Genomic DNA, 19,127 nt, shown 5'->3' with positions numbered 1-19,127 from the left:
ACCTGCGAATATAAATTATCCCTAGAGGCCCGTTGTACTGCTATCGATTAATATGACACAATAAAACAATTATACAAAAATACATAAAAATGTCACTAAATCAAATAAGTCACAGGTTATTCTGGTCATGCTAAGCATTGTTTCAAACTGAGTTTCAAGAGGCTATGATGCCAATAGCAGTCAAAAATGGTAGCTAATGGAAGTTCTCTCTGCCTGGGTGTGGCAAAGAGAAATGCTCGGCAAAAACAAAAAAAAATTCAGGTATTAGTTTCTACACAGTCAGCTCAAGAATACACGTTACACTATCGCATTAACCATTCTACAGAAACTAAATCTTGCTGAGATATGTGAATCCTACATATCGCAATGATGGCGACAATGGTTGCTTTGGCGTGTTTTAAATCCAAATATCTTTGGGAAATGAAAACTGAGACTTTTTCTTTGTGAAAATATTATTTTGGTACAAAAATTGTATTCTACCATGAAATCATCTCGTAATTTTTATCAAAGAATATATAGCTTAGAACTATATGATGTGATAAAATGAACGAAAATCTTTCTTCATATACATCAGACACAAATTCGTAAAGGTTTTATTGCCGTTGTAAAATGGTTTAATGTCACAATGACCTGAGGTCATGTTTCTTTTTTTAATTTTCTTTATGAAAGAGCCACGAGTAATTTGATCAATGTAATGGTGAAAATAAAAATTTTCAGTAAATATATGCATGGGATTCTCTTATTTTAGGTGAATATTTGTATATAATTCTGTTATTGGCAGTTATAAACATTGCACCCACGACTGAATATCATTAGGTCTTATGTTTTAGCATTGTTTTATAACAGTCTTATAAAGTTACAGAAAGATGCTCAAACAAAACGTGATGACGGATTTATTGTGCGTGATATATGATACGTCTTTAACTAGAAAATGTATATGACACTAGAGACACGGACATAAAATCGTCAGGAATGATTTCACAGAGGTACATGACAAACAAATCTGGAAATCGCCCTCGAATTTTAATAATAACTGATATAGTAGTACAGTTAATTTCTGCTTTTCATCCCACGATCTGACCGTCGGACAAAGGTCTGAAAAGGACAAGAAAATAGTTTACAGAAACAAATCTAGGTGAAACATTATGCTATATGTTTGAACATGCTTATCAAGGAATACAATCCAAGATCCCTTGACAAAGAACTATCTCCTTCTAACTCGATAACTTTACAATATGGCAAATAGATTAACAGCTATTCTAAAAAAAATATCGTCTAAAAATATGACAAAGTCTTCAGTTATTCTTTTATTAAAATAATTGGTCTTTATCGGTTTCCCCCGCCCACTCCCCAGTTAAATTTTGAAATATATTTAAAATTCTACAAATGTTTGAGCTGATGAACGTTTTGTTTGTTGATGGACTCCGACTTTAAGATAAGGTAAAATACCTTAACGATAGCCACGCATACACTTGTTCAGTGTTGATACATTGCGAAATATATACAGATTACCATGTAGGCACGTAATTAAATATTAATATTATCAATCAACAATTAAAAATAGAACCGGAAAAGAATGGAAAACCCAACGATAAGATAAGTAGGGAGAAAAACTCCAGTAGTAATATTTATGTCCCTTATTTAGTTACTTTTAGAAAACAAATATAACGTACACATAGGAAAAAGCTATGTTAATTCCTTGTACAAGACAGTCCAGAAACCATGCAACACACATAATCTTTGCAGACAAATGATACTAAGTGATACGGACAATAACAGATACGATGCAAAACAACAAGTTCTCCGAAAGTTTCTTGAATTTCAATTTTAATGCTGCTTTGAGATCAATCAGCACAGCATCAACACCAGTGTGTTTAAACAGAGCTAACTATTAGAACAAAATGCAGAATGTAATTTTACACACACACATACACACACACACACACATGGATGCATAGATAGATAGATAGATAGATAGATAGATAGATAGATAGATAGATAGATAGATAGATAGATAGATAGATAGATAGATGGATGGATGGATGGATAGATAGATAGATAAATAGATAGATGGATGGATGGATGGATGGGTAGATAGATAGATAGATAGATAGATAGATAGATAGATAGATAGATAGATAGATAGATAGATAGATGGATGGATGGATGGATGGATGGATGGATGGATAGATAGATAGATAAATAGATAGATGGATGGATGGATAGATGGGTAGATAGATAGATAAATAGATAGATGGATGGATGGATAGATAGATAGATAAATAGATGGATGGATGGATGGATGGATGGATGGATGGATGGGTAGATAGATAGATAGATAGATTAGATAGGTAGGTAGGTATGTATATACACATTAATGTGTGCCCACTTTTATTTACATTGTATGCCGATATTTCGTTTCAAATTTAAACGCATGCGCTTTCTTATTTCAATATTTTCTTTTCTTAAATTTAGGAAGAAATTAATTCTTTTTTTATTGTAAGTATTTTATATGGAGTTTTAAACATTTGCCTCAAAGAGAAAATAATGATGAACAATTAAGTAAAATGTACAGTAATAAGTAATTTGCTTTGTTAATCGAAAAGAAACAATCTGTAAGGTTTAGAGCCTTTAGGTAATTTTCATTGATTTGTCTACATAAAGGACGGATTAAGTAATTAACCTAATTTATCCATTTGCGTATAGTTTCCAAATGTTTGCCCCCTATTTAATAAATTTCCCTATATTTAATCTCTGATAATCTCTTGAATAGATATAGATAATATTGCCATTTACAATATTGTTTTCTCTGAAAATACTGCAACCCCAGCTTTTATGTACTCGGTTATAAAAACCAATGCAAACTGGTTCTGTGCAGTTTGTTGGGAGCAATCAGTAAAACAAACCAAAAAGACTTTGATCCATCGGTGCATTATGCGATGGCAGATCAGATTCTATGTTCTTTGCAGCTGGACCGACATATAAGAGTGTAAATGCTGTATTTTCTTTTATCACGCAACTAAAAGGACGTAAAGCACCAAACAAATTAACTATTTCAATCAACAAGAAAATAAAATTAGCGGCTTCTTATTGTTAAATACCAACGATTAATGAATGTTGAAATTATGGATATGACAAACTGTAATTACTCTCTTTCACAGAGTGAGTAGTTGGGGATCTCGCAGTCTTGATCATCCCACGTGAAGCTGTTGTCCTTAAACATCCCGATACAGTGTTGTCCGTTCAGGTCGTCGGGTTCTCCAGGGGCCCAGTTGAAATACGTCAGAAGATTGAGGCTTCCAGGGTTCAGGAACTTCCCCTCCTGCAACAAATCCGTTCCTCCCAGCCACACGTGTTGTGTCGGTATGGAGCCTGAAGGAAAGGTTTTAAATAGGACTTAAATTTTTTATTTTTTTATTTTATTTTAGTTAGATGAATAGAATGGTATTAGATGTGCCTAAGTTGTACCCTTAAACTCGCTTAGATTAAAAAAAAACAACATCTTTATCTTTGATGGGAATATATAGATACATACACAGATACATATACACTGTTGATACATACATACATACATACATACATAATTGCAATGCCAGTAGCTGGTAAAGGAAAGTAACATTTCCATTGGTCAGAATGTTACCACGTGATCAAAATAAATGGCGTTCATTTCTGTATGAACTTTAAGGAGGACTACTTTTCTAAGTCTACCCACTTCTATAAATATAATCACGTGTAAAGCATAAGATAAACACTGCCAGTTAAGGCAGACACGAAGTAAGCATTAAAGGAAAGCAACATTCTAACAATTGCAAAAAAAAGTAATTGAATAAATTTGGCTTCCATTGGTTGAAGGACTGGTATTATGATGACCTTATTACGATCAAGCTGGACAATCCCAAGTGCTATAAATAGCTACGGAACAGAAAAACCACAAACATGTATTACTACGCTCAATTAAGATTTCTGTTTTTTAATGATGCAAACAAAATAACACAACGAATAATTAAAATTTCAATTATAAGAGTTTAACGTTGTTTTTTCTGAGTTTATCGTGATATAAACTGTCAGTTGCCGACTCACACAGCTTACATAACGCCCTTCGGGCGTTATTTGCTTTGTGAGTCGGCAACTGACAGTTTATAGCACGATAAATTCAGAAAAAACAACGTTAAACTCTTACATACATACATACATACATACATACATACATACATACATACATACTGAGTTAGCATTACAATTTACTGTTTATAGTAGGCTACAATCGAGGTTGAAATGAAAGCCAGGAAGTGCACTTCAAGTACAATCTAGCTTGGTCATAATTGGATCATTTTCATTGGCTTATTTATGTATGGTAGTGTATAAGACACGACTAGGTGAATTAATAGAGTCACTTAAGGTACATGATTCATGTCGTTGAGGCAACCCTTGAATGACCTTGTGTTATATCAGTGGTTTAGTCGTCTGCTATCACTTCACTGTTTTTGACCTCTTTTCTATTTATCTATCTATCTATCTATCTATCTATCTATCTATCTATCTATCTATCTATCTATCTATCTACCTTTATCCTGATAAATGTCTCTGGAGACAAATTTATCTAATATACATCAGAATTCTTTAACAAAGATATAAGCCCCGTATATATGTATAACTTATTTATTAATCTTTGAAACTTCATTCTCTGTTAAAGGCTTGCACGATCAACCATCTATTGAAATATATTAAGAGTGACATTTTGAAGAACCTTTAAAAACATCTTAACTAGAAAATTAACGTCCACTTTTGTGAAAACCAGACATGGAAAATCTGCTATGCTGTGTTTTTTTATATAAAAATTTGGAACTTACCACGCAGAGGTCCAAGCATTCCATTAATAAACAGCTGTTCCTGTTGGGAGTCTATCACCGCCAAATCTGCACCGAAAGCTTGACAGTAATGCTGAAATCCAGTAGAATAGGGCATTATTTCATGACCAGTGTCTGTTTTGGGGAATTTTATTTATTTATAAATTGTGTCTCAAGATTCAAACTAAACAAATTGACTAAATATATGTTACACCGTATTCAAGACAAGCCACTGAATTATTAAAAAGCTATTGTGATATTCGAGCCGTACATTGATTGGTTTAATAACCATACTAATAATGAGATACCAGCTGTTCATGGATTGGAGGAATACACATGCGAATAAATAAGATACTATTCGTACATTGATTGGTTGAATATCCAAGCAAATAACTACGATGCAAAATGCACACATATTGGTTAAATAACCGTGCAAATAAATAAAATAATAACCGTATACTGATTGGTTGGATAACCATGCCAATAATGAGATACGAGCTGTTGTCGGATTGTTTGAATACACATGCGAATAAATAATATATTAGTCGTACATTGATTGGTTGAATACCTACGCAAATAAAAAAGATACTAGTCGTACAGTGAAACAAATACAGGAAAAGTGCATTGAACAACATGAACTTCTACGGTGTCTTCATAGACCTCACAAAGGTCTTCGACACGGTCAACATGGATGCACTATGGGTCATCTTAACACGATTCGGTTGCCCTAGGAAGTTCATTAAGATGATCCGACTTTTCCACGACGGGACTCGGTCTCTACAAAGGGGATGTTTCCAAGCCATTTATAACGGCGTAAAGCGTGGTTGCATTCTCGCCCCAGTATTATTCAACCTATTTTTTTACATGTGCCCTAAATCATGCAACACATGATCTCCAGAAAGGTGTGTACATAAAGTAAAGACTGGAAGACTCTCTTCAACCTTCGCCACCTGAATGCCCGGTCATAGAAAATGGAGAAACTTACTCTTGAAGCACTTTTTGCGGATGACTGTGCTCTCATGGCACACACGGAAGCTGATATCCAGATCATCGTTTCTCGCTTTGCGGAAGCCTCGAGACTCTTGGGACACACTATATGTCTGAACAAGAGGTACTTCAACAACCTGTCCCAGGCACGATAGGTCGTCCCCCGATTGTGTCTATCGAAGACACCCAAGTGAAAGCTGTCGATCACTTCAAGTACCTTGAAAGCATCATATCGTCTGATGGATGGCAAACGGCATGCATCAGCAGCGCCAGTCAATTATTAGGACGTCTCCACTCCCGCGCGTTAAGTCACATGAATATCAAACTGTACACCAAGATAAAGGTATATAAAGCAGGTGTGCAAACAAGCCACGTATATGGATGTGAGACTTGGACAACATACAAGAAGCACATCAAGCAACTTGAGCGCTTCCACACGAGAGCCCTGCGCTTGATTATGGGCGTCAGATCGAAAGACAGAGTGACGAACCTAGAAGTGCTGAACAGAGCAGGCTTAACCAGTATTGTAGCGATGGTCATGAGAGCCCAACTCCAGTGGATGGTTTATGACATCCTTGTTGAGGAGACTCGAATGCTACGTCAGATTTTGTATGAAACTCTATCTAGTGGATACAGAAAAATTGGTCGCCGAATAAAAGATTCAACGACTCTATCAAGGACAGCCTGAAATGCTGCTCGATATCTGTGACAATTCTCGAGTACTGCGCCCAAGACAGACCTAGCTGGTGTGCATCTGTCAGTAATGGGTGCAAAACCTTCGAGGATGCCCGCAGAACGAAAGTCGCCGACGCCAAGGAACGTAGGAAGTCCTCAACATCAAGAACCAACCCATGCCTCCAGTGTACACACTGCTCTAGGACATGCGCATTTCGTATCGGACTCATCAGCCACACGAGGACCCTTTCAACGAAGAGCAGCGCAGCATTGACTTCATTTAGCCCGATGTCAACCAACAAAGTCGTACATTGACTGACTGAATAACCATGCGAATAAATAAGATACTAGTTGTACATTGATTGGTTAAATAACCATGAGAATAAATAAGATACCAGTCGTACATTGATTGGTTGAATCCCCACGCGAATGAATACTATACTAGTCATACATTGATTGGTTGAATAACGATGTGAATAAATACGATACGAGCCTTTCACATATTGGCTGAATAACCGTGCAAATAAATAAGATACTAGCCGTAAATGGATTGGTTAGACTGTGGGTTTATATGTGTAGTTCCGATTGTCTACAGAATATGTGGTTTGATATAAATCTATTCACAACCAGCTGAAATTTTCGTCTCTGCCTGGATATTAATGGGCACATATGATTTATAAGTGTTACAGTGGCAATATTTTTAATGACAGTGGCAGATGATGCCATCCATAAGAAATATATGAGGTCGTGCTCAATTGACCTTTCAATTCAATAATGAAATTATAACTCTGACATTTATAAAAGTGAAAAGCGTCATTCATAACAATATGATAAATTCCTTACGAATACATGCATCACTTTATCTAATAAGGCTACGAAAACACGTGAACATGACACTCTAAAGCCAGATGGACCACACTTTTGTTATTGTCTGTCAAATCAACATTTTATTACAATAGTACATGATTTTAAACGGACTGTCTGTTTAATGACTGTGTTATGAACTCCAACTTTGATATAAATTACGATGGACATTGCCCTGTCTCAGATAACATAGCCCTAGACAATGATTTGGACCCATTTTTGTACATGCTATTTATATTCCTCAGAGGAAATTCGAGACGACTGCTGTTACATTCTCCTTCGCCTGCTTCTTTTGGCAAATAGATATTGCGCAATTTTAAGAAAAGACGCAGATTTGTAGATTGTATGCAATAAGCATGGTATGCGAATACGTAGCATAATTTCTAATAGTAAGACGGTATAATAGAATGAATTTAGCACGTATTTCACATGGATAAATATATAAATTTATTTGACAAAAGTTACAGAAAATGCAAAAATCTTGTAAACCTACAACGATTTATCAGAAACAGATATTGATTTTATGGAGAAAAAACAACGTACAATTCGCAACAGAACACGGGAACTCAGTATTTGATGTAGCCGTCTGTAAATTGATAAATACAATCGTCAAAATTTGACATTAGTTTGAAATCTTTAATATCTTTCACGACATTAAAAAAGTACTGCAAATTGCTGAAAATAAAAGCACCCATTGGAAACAGATGTCCTGATAGCTTGATGATAACGCTTTAAAACAAACTAACGATGCCAAAATAATTCTCTGGATAGTTTTGTATCGTTTTAAATTCCTGATAATAATCAGCATTTATAATACCTTAACACCATGAAGAAAGTACAGTTGTTTCCACCATTATTAATCAACTGTGTGGACAAATTAAACGGAATAGAAGACAAATACTCAAAATTTAAAGACTGGTTAACTAAAAATAAATTTACACATGACACAGGGTCACTGTAGAACACGTTCATAACTAATAGCAGATAGCTGTTGTTGACATGCAAACATATGAAAAATAAACTTAGTACAGGAAATCTTTCAAATTAGACATGCAAATTTGGATGAACTGGCAGATCATAAACTTTATGAACTATTGGAAGATGATACTGAACATGTATTATTTCTATACGACAGACGATATAGCATACATAAAGTCGACACGATTTTGAAGAACATACGAGTGAAAGGTAAAAAGTATGTACTTGTGTGAGGATATGATGTAACGTTTAACAGCTGGACAAACCAATCTGTTAATCGAAATACTCGAGGTTATTAATTAGATATAACAGTACAAATAAACACGAAAACTTTCAATTCTTGAAAGATATTAATCAGATATAACAGTACAAATAAACACGAAAACTTTGAATTCTTGAAAGAGAAATAGTTTATAGCATGTGGCATATAGGGATAAAACTGGGCCTTAAATGTGACGGAATTAAAGTATGCGTGATATGCGATTTGTATTGATCCCAAAACCAGAGGGAAAAAGACGAAGTGCATCCAACAACATCACTAATAAAAGACCAAGTGTTACACACGAAAACCACGGTAAGGTGATGACGATGTAGGTAACAAATGACATCACAGTCTAAATTAAAAGCGACAATGTTAACAAGTTTTGTGCCGTTTTCCTCTAACTTTCGAAAAGCTGAAAGACTTTCAATGTGAAAATACAAGCTTCTATGCGTGATCTTGATAAACAAAAAGGTACTGAGACCAAGACATTACGTTGATACAATCATTAGAACATTTAAACCTCTCTATAATTTCGTACAGCTAATGTCTAACAGCGATTAGCAGAGCTGTGCATTTTTCCGGGATAAGATACTTAGATAAAACTTTCAAAGAAAAAGAATTAGGATAAAGAAACAACCAAGCTTTATATGACTAGAATTATTATAATATCTCAATGAAATAATTATCAGTAAACCTTTAATCATAGGTGGAAATTCCGATTCTGAACATTCAATTTTCAAAGTCATAGGCAGTAACTGCATTTCAAATTTAAAATGGTTCAGTCAAAAGAAACTACAGTTGTATAATATTACAAACGCAACAGGTAGGAACATATAAAAGAATTGAAGAAATTAAATACAAAACACAAGAAATGCAAACAAATGTATGAAAGAAACGATTGAATGTCATTATCTGTTAAGTCTGTAGGTAAACTTAAAATAATTAATAACTGGGGAATATCAGTACCTCTTGACACACAGTCCATACAAACTCTTTTAGAACCCAGTGGCCTGTGCCAAAGATTAACTATCTCATCAAACCAGTACAGACGTCGTTAAAACCCACGTCATAAATACCGCGGACAGTCTTTGACCAAGTACCCACTGGGTCGCTGTTTACATTCCCAACGACATGGTATAATATAGTTTGATTCATATGGATTATTCTTCGTCGAAGACGATGTCACAGAAATTCTGAGAAGAAACCCTATTTTTAAATTAAAAAATGTGAGATTACAATGTTCAGATATGATAATGTGTGGACAATACTGTTCATTTTCTTCCTCAATAAAACCTTGAATTCTTTTAGAATATATACTGATTCATTTTGGACCTCATTTCTATAGAAACGATGAAAATAAACAGGTGGTTTGGTGATGAATATGTGTATCTATTTTCTTATGCTCGAAAAGGTAGTTTCAATCTATGCAAAGAAGAAACCTTCGTAGTCCGTTAGCACCCAGGTTTCAGGTACCAAAATTATCAACCGTATAAACATGCTTTCAAGTCTTCCGTCTACATTGGTGGGCTTTGTGGGTTCATACATTAGTACAGCGGGGCTTATTAATAAATGATTGGAAAGTATTATTTGTAATTTTATGAATAATCTTCAAAAAAAAAATTGATACTGGTTCATTGTTCCTCAGTCTGTTTTTGCTTTTCATTGGGGTGTTTGTGGTCACGTCGGCGTGACTAATCCTGAAATGTTTTCTATTATTTTTGTGTAGTAAACCTATGGTTTTAATTCATGTCCACGCCTCTGGAATATAAAACGATGCGCTCGTCAGTTGTGCAATTCGTCTTTTATCCTGTTTAGTAATTAAAAGAAAGAACACACGAGTCACTAGAGTTACCAATCGAGGATGGAGGATTGAATATATGAGGCTCACAGTTTTAGTTTACCCTTTCCACCTCCGTGAGGTTTCTGAAAGCAGAATCCTAGAGAGAAATGTAAAAACGTTATATTTTCACATTTTTTTGGTTCTTGTGACAGTATATAGCTGAATGTCTTAAGATTTAGATTTGTTCAAGGGCACCATCACCCCACTCATATATGTCTAATAGTTTAGTTGCCAGATTGTTTGTTTGATATTCAATAGGTGTATTTTCGACCGTTATTTATCCCTAACATCCCTAAGCTGCTTTAGTTATAAGGGTGGATGTTAACTTGTAAAGGTGTGCGTTGCATTTTAAGGGTGATTATTGGTTAGTAAAAATGCACCTTAGCACAGTAAGATTATGTGTTGGTCAATATAGATGGGTGTTGGTTAATGAGACTATGTTGGTCAGAAAAGTTGTGAGTTGGTTAGTAAGACGCTCTAACGGTAGCTATGTTACTGACGTGTTGGTTAGTAAGGGTTGATGTTGGTAGGCTGATAGTTCTGTCTTAATGCTAAGATATGTAAATCTCATAGTGCCATCCAATGGTAATGCCCTGTAAGACCCATTTGGCTATTTCTATTACGACATGCGAGGTACTTTTTACTGTTGTCCTATTCTTAAAGGAAAATGTTTCTTTCAGAATTACAGTACAGATTATTTACGGTACAGATTATATACGAAGTTGTTTAAATGTTAGTGTAAAGTTGACATTTATAATACTGATAGTTATAATAAATAATTAGATGCTGTTTCACTAACCTGTGCCTCGGCCCAGGAAGCCGAGGCCCTCATGAGGACATAACAACTTTCAGCATTGTAGCCTGCTGTGAACCCTCCTGGGCATCGGCTGGACACTGGGCACAATGGGAGAAAAATGTTAAGATAATATCACCGACCAAAATATCAAAGTTCAGCTGTTACTATCTCTATCTCTCGGTTGTTCTGGACCCACGGTATTCACCAAGTGAGATCCAATTGGGAAAATTGGGGTTCAATTTGAAAAAAAGAGCGAGTATCTAAATAAATATAATCACTTTCTAAGCATATCAAGCGATCATTATTCCGATAAACATATTGATTATAGTTGATATCGTATAGTTTTAGTATATTATCTGAATTTGTTATGTAACATGTATAGATTCACTGAGGACTAACTGTATATGTTTTTATTCGAGAATAATCTATCCTTGATTAAGCCTTGTTATCAGAGCTCTCCAAAATCTGTAAAAGGAAGTCAGCAGCATCCGTTTATCGCAATGTTGGAGTCCAGTTATTACTAATGAAAATGTATCTTTGAAGCGACGTGTAATGAACGGGTATTACCCATGGGTACGACTGATCAATCATTAGTCTGCGCTTTCCCCAGAATTTAACTGTATCGAAAACTGTATTGATGAAATCACATTTCACATATGACATTGACCAGCTTATCGGTATTGCGTAAAATGCTGTGATTTGTTATTATAAAAACAACAATATAGCAAATCTTTATTGCAAGCAGAGTGCTTGAAGGCAAGGACTCGGTTCCACTGTTTTCATACTAATGTCCTTTCATTACGTTGCTTGAGAAAAAGTGTAGCAACTATGGTAAAATGTTAAGTGGAATATTTAATCTGAAGGGTAATTCGAGAGGATAACACGAAAATTGAACGGTTAAGATTGGTCAAAGCTCTGAAAACAGAAAAGCAATCCCATCCTTCGGTTAGAATTGTTGTTGAAATTATATTCATATAAGGATGTTCTAGTGAAAAAAATATGTACATTATGAAAGCAATTTAACCAGGTACTTCTATTCGTGTACGTGTATGAAAATGGTTTTACTTATATTACAAACTCACGGTAGACATTATATCATTAGCACAGCTTATAAACGAAATATGTTTTTAAAATGTTGAACATGAAAGCCGAATTAATACTTCTTTATACGCATGTCCTGTCTTTAAATATCATTGTCATTCTTTCCTACAGAAACTTATATCAATTCGTCTAACTGTGAGTTGTACCAGAATGTTTAATATGTGACGTAACGTTATCCTTTCAGAGAGTCTCATCAAATTTTAGAAAATAAAATGTCTGAACGTAAAATATTACTTGTAGCTAAATGTCCTGAAAGCAGAAAGTCTCACTGTCTCTTTAGTTTTTAAACTTTCTAAGCAAGAGTTCTGGCTCAAAGTCCAAACATTCTTTAACTTAAGTATAGCAAAAGTTTGAATCAGAAATCTCAAGAGCTCCCAACTTAGTGTCAATCAGTCTATTCTTAATGGTGTTACTTATCTACCACTATTTTCAATCTCTACTCATTGTTAAGATCCATATTAAACAATAGAGATAGATCTCATATGACATTATTACTAATAATATCGATGTTCTAATATACGTTAGCATACCTGTATGCAAAAGCACGATGCCTATCAATACACCATGTGGAAAGATGTTCGCCATTTTTAAATTGTAGATATCAATTACGAACGAACTAAATAACCACTCCCATTGCTTGACCGTTTCTTATCAGGTATTCTCTAATCTTCCCTCATCGTGTTGAGTGCTTGTGTTTATATGTGCCTTTGTGTGTGTTGTTCATGCAGAAAGAACTCTTATTTACCTCATAATATTAAATAGTCGTAGAGCACACTAACGATTTACATTTCATGGTATATAGTACGTACTAAAATGTAATTGCACTTATCGACTTTGATACATGTACTTTGTTATTTGTCTTCATTATCATTTCTGAAAATTTCTAATATATATGGACCAAATAGAGACAGAAAAGAATTTTATTCTCAGATAAGGAAACTATATTTAATAATGTTTTCATTTTGATTGCAAGAAATCTAATTTATAAATTTGGATATACTTCAAGGAAATCAAAGTTTTCAAGTTACAAAAGTATACTACAAAAAGCTGGAAATTATTTAGCAAATATGTTTAGTAAAACATACACATGCGTGAGAGAGCGGACCCTTGTTTGAACGACAACAGCTTTTAATATACTACAGCAGAACAGTGTACCTGTTATCGAGTTCTGTATTATTACGTAACAGAGTGTGTGTTTGTTTGTGCAGGGGAGAGAGAGAGAGAGAGAGAGAGAGAGAGAGAGAGTTTGTATTGATGTCTATCAATACAGACCGACTAAACTAGATGGAAGGACTTTTCAACAATTAGGTAAAATAGCAAAAAATACTGCATATGGTGTTAAGGGGAATCTTTTAAATCATGACATCTAAATGTTGTCAATACAAATAAATAAAATAAAGATAAGTTAGGCTTAAAAAGGATTATATCGTAACTGGACATTAATTATCTCATGGATATTTACACTTTTAATTATGCCAATGCAAATAAGGGTAATTGAAGAGAAGTTCGTTTAGATGCTCGTATAGAATATAGTCATATCCAGATATGGAAGGAACGAAATATTTGTATCCATCGAATAAAACAAAAGACCAGATTTTACCTTAGCCTCTGAAATATTATTTGTAATAGTTGAAAATATTAATATTGAACCAAGGTAAAGGTCTGACCTTTCGTTGGTACAATTGGTAGCAGTCTCCCACAAGGACACTAAATGATGGTAATATATTAATCCTATGTTCAAATATTCAGGAAGTAACTAAACACTTCTTTAATCTGAAAAGCGGAAACTCCATTTGTAAAATGATACCTACACTTGTCTCTAAATAATGGATCGATAGCAGAAACTCAAGATCAAGTTTTGAAAGAAACTAAATTTTACTATTGGAATTATTAAGTCCGAAAAATGTTACATGAAACCTGATATTCCGCAATCAAATAGAAGAAGGATTCAGCGATTGGTTCCACATCCTATGTAAAAACCACTAAGAAGTATCAGCAAAATGCTTTTAAAATATTATGGAACGATAATTGTTGCATTTTGTTAAAATGAATACAGTTTGGATGGGGAACTGTATCCAACCCAGTAAGGGATTGTTGTAATATGTATCATAAAAGATGAGAAAAGCCAAAGCAGTATTTCGCACTACAGATGTAGTTCACTTCTAAATATGTATAAAAAAAATAGATTGCATGCGGGTTGTACTAAATATGATAACAATTATAATTTCTAAAACTATATATAACAATCAAAATGGTATGTTGAATCGGAGATATATTTCGTGCGAATATGAGGAATTTATATTATTTCATGTACAACAACAGAAAATGTCAAATTCCTGATCTCCTCCTTTTAATTGTTTTCGAAGGAGCCTTGACTTCTGTTGCAAGTAGGTTCAAAAATACAGAAGCGGATAAAACGGTTATAAACTGATTTTTTTTTTAATTGCAACATTAGATTATACATAACTAGTAATGGACACTAAATAGCTTCATGTTGAAAGATGATGTAGATAAGGTATCCCTCCATTTTCATATATCTTTATTTTTCGTGCGGATATATTGGCTAATATGATAGTACAAAAATAAATTAGATTATTACATGAAAAAATAGATCGGTACAACTTATATTAATTCTCAGTGGGTGTTGCTTTATAATTTTCGCATTGTTCCAGATAATGACTTTCCATGCTAATTAGATTTCATTTAAATGATGAGTATGATATTGTCAAAAAGTGAGTATTCAAAACCGATATGACAGAACTGATAAAAAGGGATTGCTGCATACTTTAAAGATACTAGTACACATCAAACATGAATTAACATTTATTGATTTAAGCGTCCTTCCATCACATTTTTCTGAATACATTTTGAACACAAAAGAAACTTCAGAACAATTCTACTTAATAAATCAGGTTTGTAAACAATATTTTCCCAGGTTGTACATTACGCCATTTGGATTTTAATGACACTTGCATTTACTTCTATTATGCTGTATAGATAAACCAACAAAGTTCTATTTTTTCACTAAAAATATCAGAAATTTTTAAAACTCGTATATTTTATCTAGCGGAAAACAATGTTTAAATAATGTGACTAAAAGCAATGTAGTTGACAAAAAAAATATAAAGCAGTAACAATGTAGGTTATATTTATATATGACAGTGCTGTCCAACCCGCAGCCCGCGGGCTGATTTTAAATGGCCCGCCAGAGCTCGAGCAGCTATATAGTCGTTGCTTTTTAGTTTTCTGCCGAGACCCTCGGCTTCAAGAAAAACATTTTTCAGTGGCCCATGGTGTCAAAAAGGTTGGACAGCACTGATATAAGAAACAGCAACAGCAGCAATAATGGTTGGGCGAGCAATCATTAAGGGTATAACTTTAGCGTGAAGCAATATGTTCCGATAATTAGATTCCAGTAATGCAAATCATATGTTAAAGAAAAAAAAAACAGAAAATATTATTAGAATTTAAACAAACTTAGCAGACTATGCTGAAAGCAAAAGTAAGACACTCGGCTACTTGAATGAAACATTGAGAGAGCATGAATTGGTTACTCGACATTGCAATAATGTAGATAAGAGATCGGCAGCTTTATAGAACTGTTGTTGAGTGCTGCGTGCCAATTCATTTCGTCCCTTTAATTTAATTACCGTTTTTCATACGTTCAATACAAAACTGCAACTCATATCGCGTGCCTTTCTAAAGAGTATGGCTAAATAAAAATCCATAAAACCTCAAATTAGTAATTTTACCAACATTCTAAAAATTATATATGAAATATGTGTGTAATATTTACTGCTGCTGTACTGGGAATTAGTGTAAATGTCTTTCTTATAAATTTCATGGTTATTAAAATTATTAATACAACAGGAATGAAGAAAATGACAGTATATAATAAATACAAACCTTTACAATATAATAAACAAAAAAATAAAAAAAACGTGAGAAGATTCAAAATCATAGTCGAATATGTTTCTAGGTTTGGACCTAATGTCTTGACTATATATGATTTTTTGTTGATGCTTGAATTAAAGGGCAAAGAAGACGCCAACAACGGAGTTACTAATAACTGCTGTTGTAGAATGTTGGTTAAAGGTTAGATATAAACATTTCTTATAGCAGTGATGCTTTTTAATACAAAATAAATTACTTCAATATTGCAGTGCTTTTTGCTTACCAAGGCATTTTTGAACTTGCAGCGTACAGTGAATTATGCTTACCATGGTCTTTTTGAACTTGCAGCGTACAGTGAATTATGCTTACCATGGCCTTTTAGAACTTGCAGCGTACAGTGAATTATGCTTACCATGGCCTTTTTGAACTTGCAGCGTACAGTGATTTATCACTATCAATGCCTATTCGAACAAACAGGATTGAACAAGTTATCGTGTACAAAATGTGTGAACACTGAGATCAGGAGCTGCTAAAATGCAAAACACGTACACATTTTGTATGTTTGCGATCTACGAAGAGAAATTATAAAATCACTTGACTTTCAACTACTTACAAAACATTGTCCACTACAATTTTGCTTCAGATAAAAGGTGATTACCTCGATTATGAGTTGGAATATATATATATATATATATATATATATATATATATATATATATATATATATATATATATATATATATATATAGAGAGAGAGAGAGAGAGAGAGAGAGAGAGAGAGAGAGAGTATAGTGTGATTTGATTCAGTGATACAGGTTGTCAAATACAGTAACCTATAAAAACAAATGCAGTAACCTATAAACACAAATGCAGTAACCTATAAATACAAATACAGTAGCCTATAAATACAAATACTATAACTTATACATACAAATACAGTAGACAATAAATACAAATACAATAACCTATAGATGCAAATACAGTAACCTACTAATGCAGTAACCTATAAATACAAATGCAGTAACCTATAAATATATGTTATCAAGGATAGGCTTAGAATTGAATGTCCCACTGTTAAGACTACATCAGTAGATAGAGATTTATTGATATGGCAGCTAATAAAGCTTAAAAATGATACACTTAATTCACCATGAATTACATTAAACAAAGTTCTGATATTTGAGAGAGAGAGAGAGAGAGAGGGAGAGAGAGAGAGAGAGAGAGAGAGGGGACCTAATCGGAAAATTTTCCAATTACGCTGTATGAACTGTAATAATTACTACAGATGGGTTAACTAACGTTTCATTTTCAAAATTTTAAATTGATACAACAATTTAAAAAGAAGCATGACAAATCCTTGTATTAATAGAAAAGCAGATATAATGTAGACACCAACTTGAGCTTTCACAAACACCTTCATACAGTTGACCAATCAACATATATTCACATACAGAGAGAGAAAGAGGGAGATTAGCTCTATATCTTTTCCTCTCTCACTCTACCTCTTTATTATATTTTCTACCTAATGCATGATGGAGAAGACGGGATTTCCTTAAAATTGTATAATATATTTTTATGTTACGTATTTGGGCTCGAATAAACTAACACAAGAAAGAGTGAAAATAACAAGCTTTGAAAAATATAACAAATAATTTATTTCCCCGGAAATATACTGTAAAAATAAAAAGTAAGAACTTACGGTTTCAAGAATAAAATCCAAGAATAATACAAGAATACTCAACGAATAACATTTTAGTAGTCCTAATAATAAAATGTTATAATGATTTTATGTTCGAGTCCTGACGAGGAATCCAAGATGGAAGGCGATCACGTATGATGTAACTTGTACTGTGTTGAAGTCTACGGTTCATTGTGGACGCACAAAATAAAATCATCCAGTTTCGGAAATCCCACATTTTTTAAAGAAATGTCTTTTGTTCAAGATTTCTGTATGTGCACAAAATATTCACAGAGAAATGAATAAATATTTTAAAATCCTAAAAATAAAGATAAACTTAAAAACGCAAAACTAGTCACAACAGAAAAAAACAACTTGACACCAAGTCCTTAAAAGCCCCAAAATTTTGCGATCTCTCTCTCTCTCTTTCTCTTTCTCTCTCTAAACATGACTGTTAATTACTAAGTATTTTACAATTTTGGAAATGTCTAACTGCGAAATAGAGGATCACGTGATCGTGTTTACATATAGAAATCACGTAGCCCTTGTATGTTATTGATAATAACCAATCATTTTACTCCGTGAATACACTTTGTTTACTTGACCCTCAATCAAGGCCAGGAACTAATTCAAAAATAGAAATAATGCTTCCATTATTAACTATTTATGGAAAGATTCAGGTCAATTTGACTTTTCTGGAAAATATAAAATTCCTAGTAAACAAAATTACATTACATTGACGTGGAAAGAAAATATAAAGATTCCAAAACCCACAAGGAATCAAATCAAATCAAACACGAATTAAATAAAATATAAATTAAATCATATATACATAACCATTCCCCAATAAAGAAAAAGAAAGATTTATATAATATTTTTTTTATACCACAAACTAATTTTACATGAGGTTAATAACAAAAATTCATATAAATTGCACACAGTGTACATAAAATGATATATTGTTATACACGGCAAAGTGCGTCTGCTAATAAATTATACTTTCCCTTGATGTGCCTGATGTCTAAATTATATTCCTGTAACAGCAAAATCAACATTAACAGTCTTTGATTTTTATTTTTCATCTTGCCGATGAAAGTAAGGGGGTTGTGGTCACTAAACACAATAATCGAACAGGGAGCAGAATTAAGGTAAACTTCAAAATGTTGTACTGCCAAGATCAAAGCCAAACATTCCTTCTCGATTGT

The 19,127-nt window shown here is 33.6% G+C and overlaps 1 protein-coding gene across 1 annotated transcript; it reads right to left on the bottom strand.

Annotated features, from left to right (window-relative positions):
- Window positions 1-877: 877 nt before the first annotated feature.
- LOC149791650 (perlucin-like) lies at window positions 878-13,040 on the bottom strand. Its single transcript, XM_089969241.1, has 5 exons — window positions 12,881-13,040; window positions 11,253-11,347; window positions 4,851-4,941; window positions 3,150-3,372; window positions 878-1,095 (listed from the first exon to the last, which is right to left on the bottom strand). Exons 1-5 carry the CDS (start codon window positions 12,933-12,935, stop codon window positions 1,065-1,067), a joined length of 495 nt encoding a protein of 164 aa, XP_089825367.1. The 5' UTR covers window positions 12,936-13,040; the 3' UTR covers window positions 878-1,064.
- Window positions 13,041-19,127: the final 6,087 nt, after the last annotated feature.

This window comes from Sinohyriopsis cumingii, chromosome 9 (genome assembly GCF_028554795.1).
Source record: "Sinohyriopsis cumingii isolate HCF-2022 chromosome 9, ASM2855479v2, whole genome shotgun sequence".
Lineage (NCBI taxonomy): Eukaryota > Metazoa > Mollusca > Bivalvia > Unionida > Unionidae > Sinohyriopsis > Sinohyriopsis cumingii.
Note: the sequence above shows the minus strand (reverse complement) of the source record. Positions and strands in the feature narration are given on the sequence as shown.

Excerpts from the sequence above, each read along its gene's own strand:
- LOC149791650 (XM_089969241.1), bottom strand. The coding sequence starts at position 12,935 with ATGGCGAACATCTTTCCACATGGTGTATTGATAGGCATCGTGCTTTTG. Across the intron at positions 11,348-12,880 it reads CATCGTGCTTTTGCATACAG|TGTCCAGCCGATGCCCAGGA; the intron begins GTATGCTAACGT and ends CATTGTGCCCAG. Across the intron at positions 4,942-11,252 it reads CTTCCTGGGCCGAGGCACAG|CATTACTGTCAAGCTTTCGG; the intron begins GTTAGTGAAACA and ends ACTGGATTTCAG.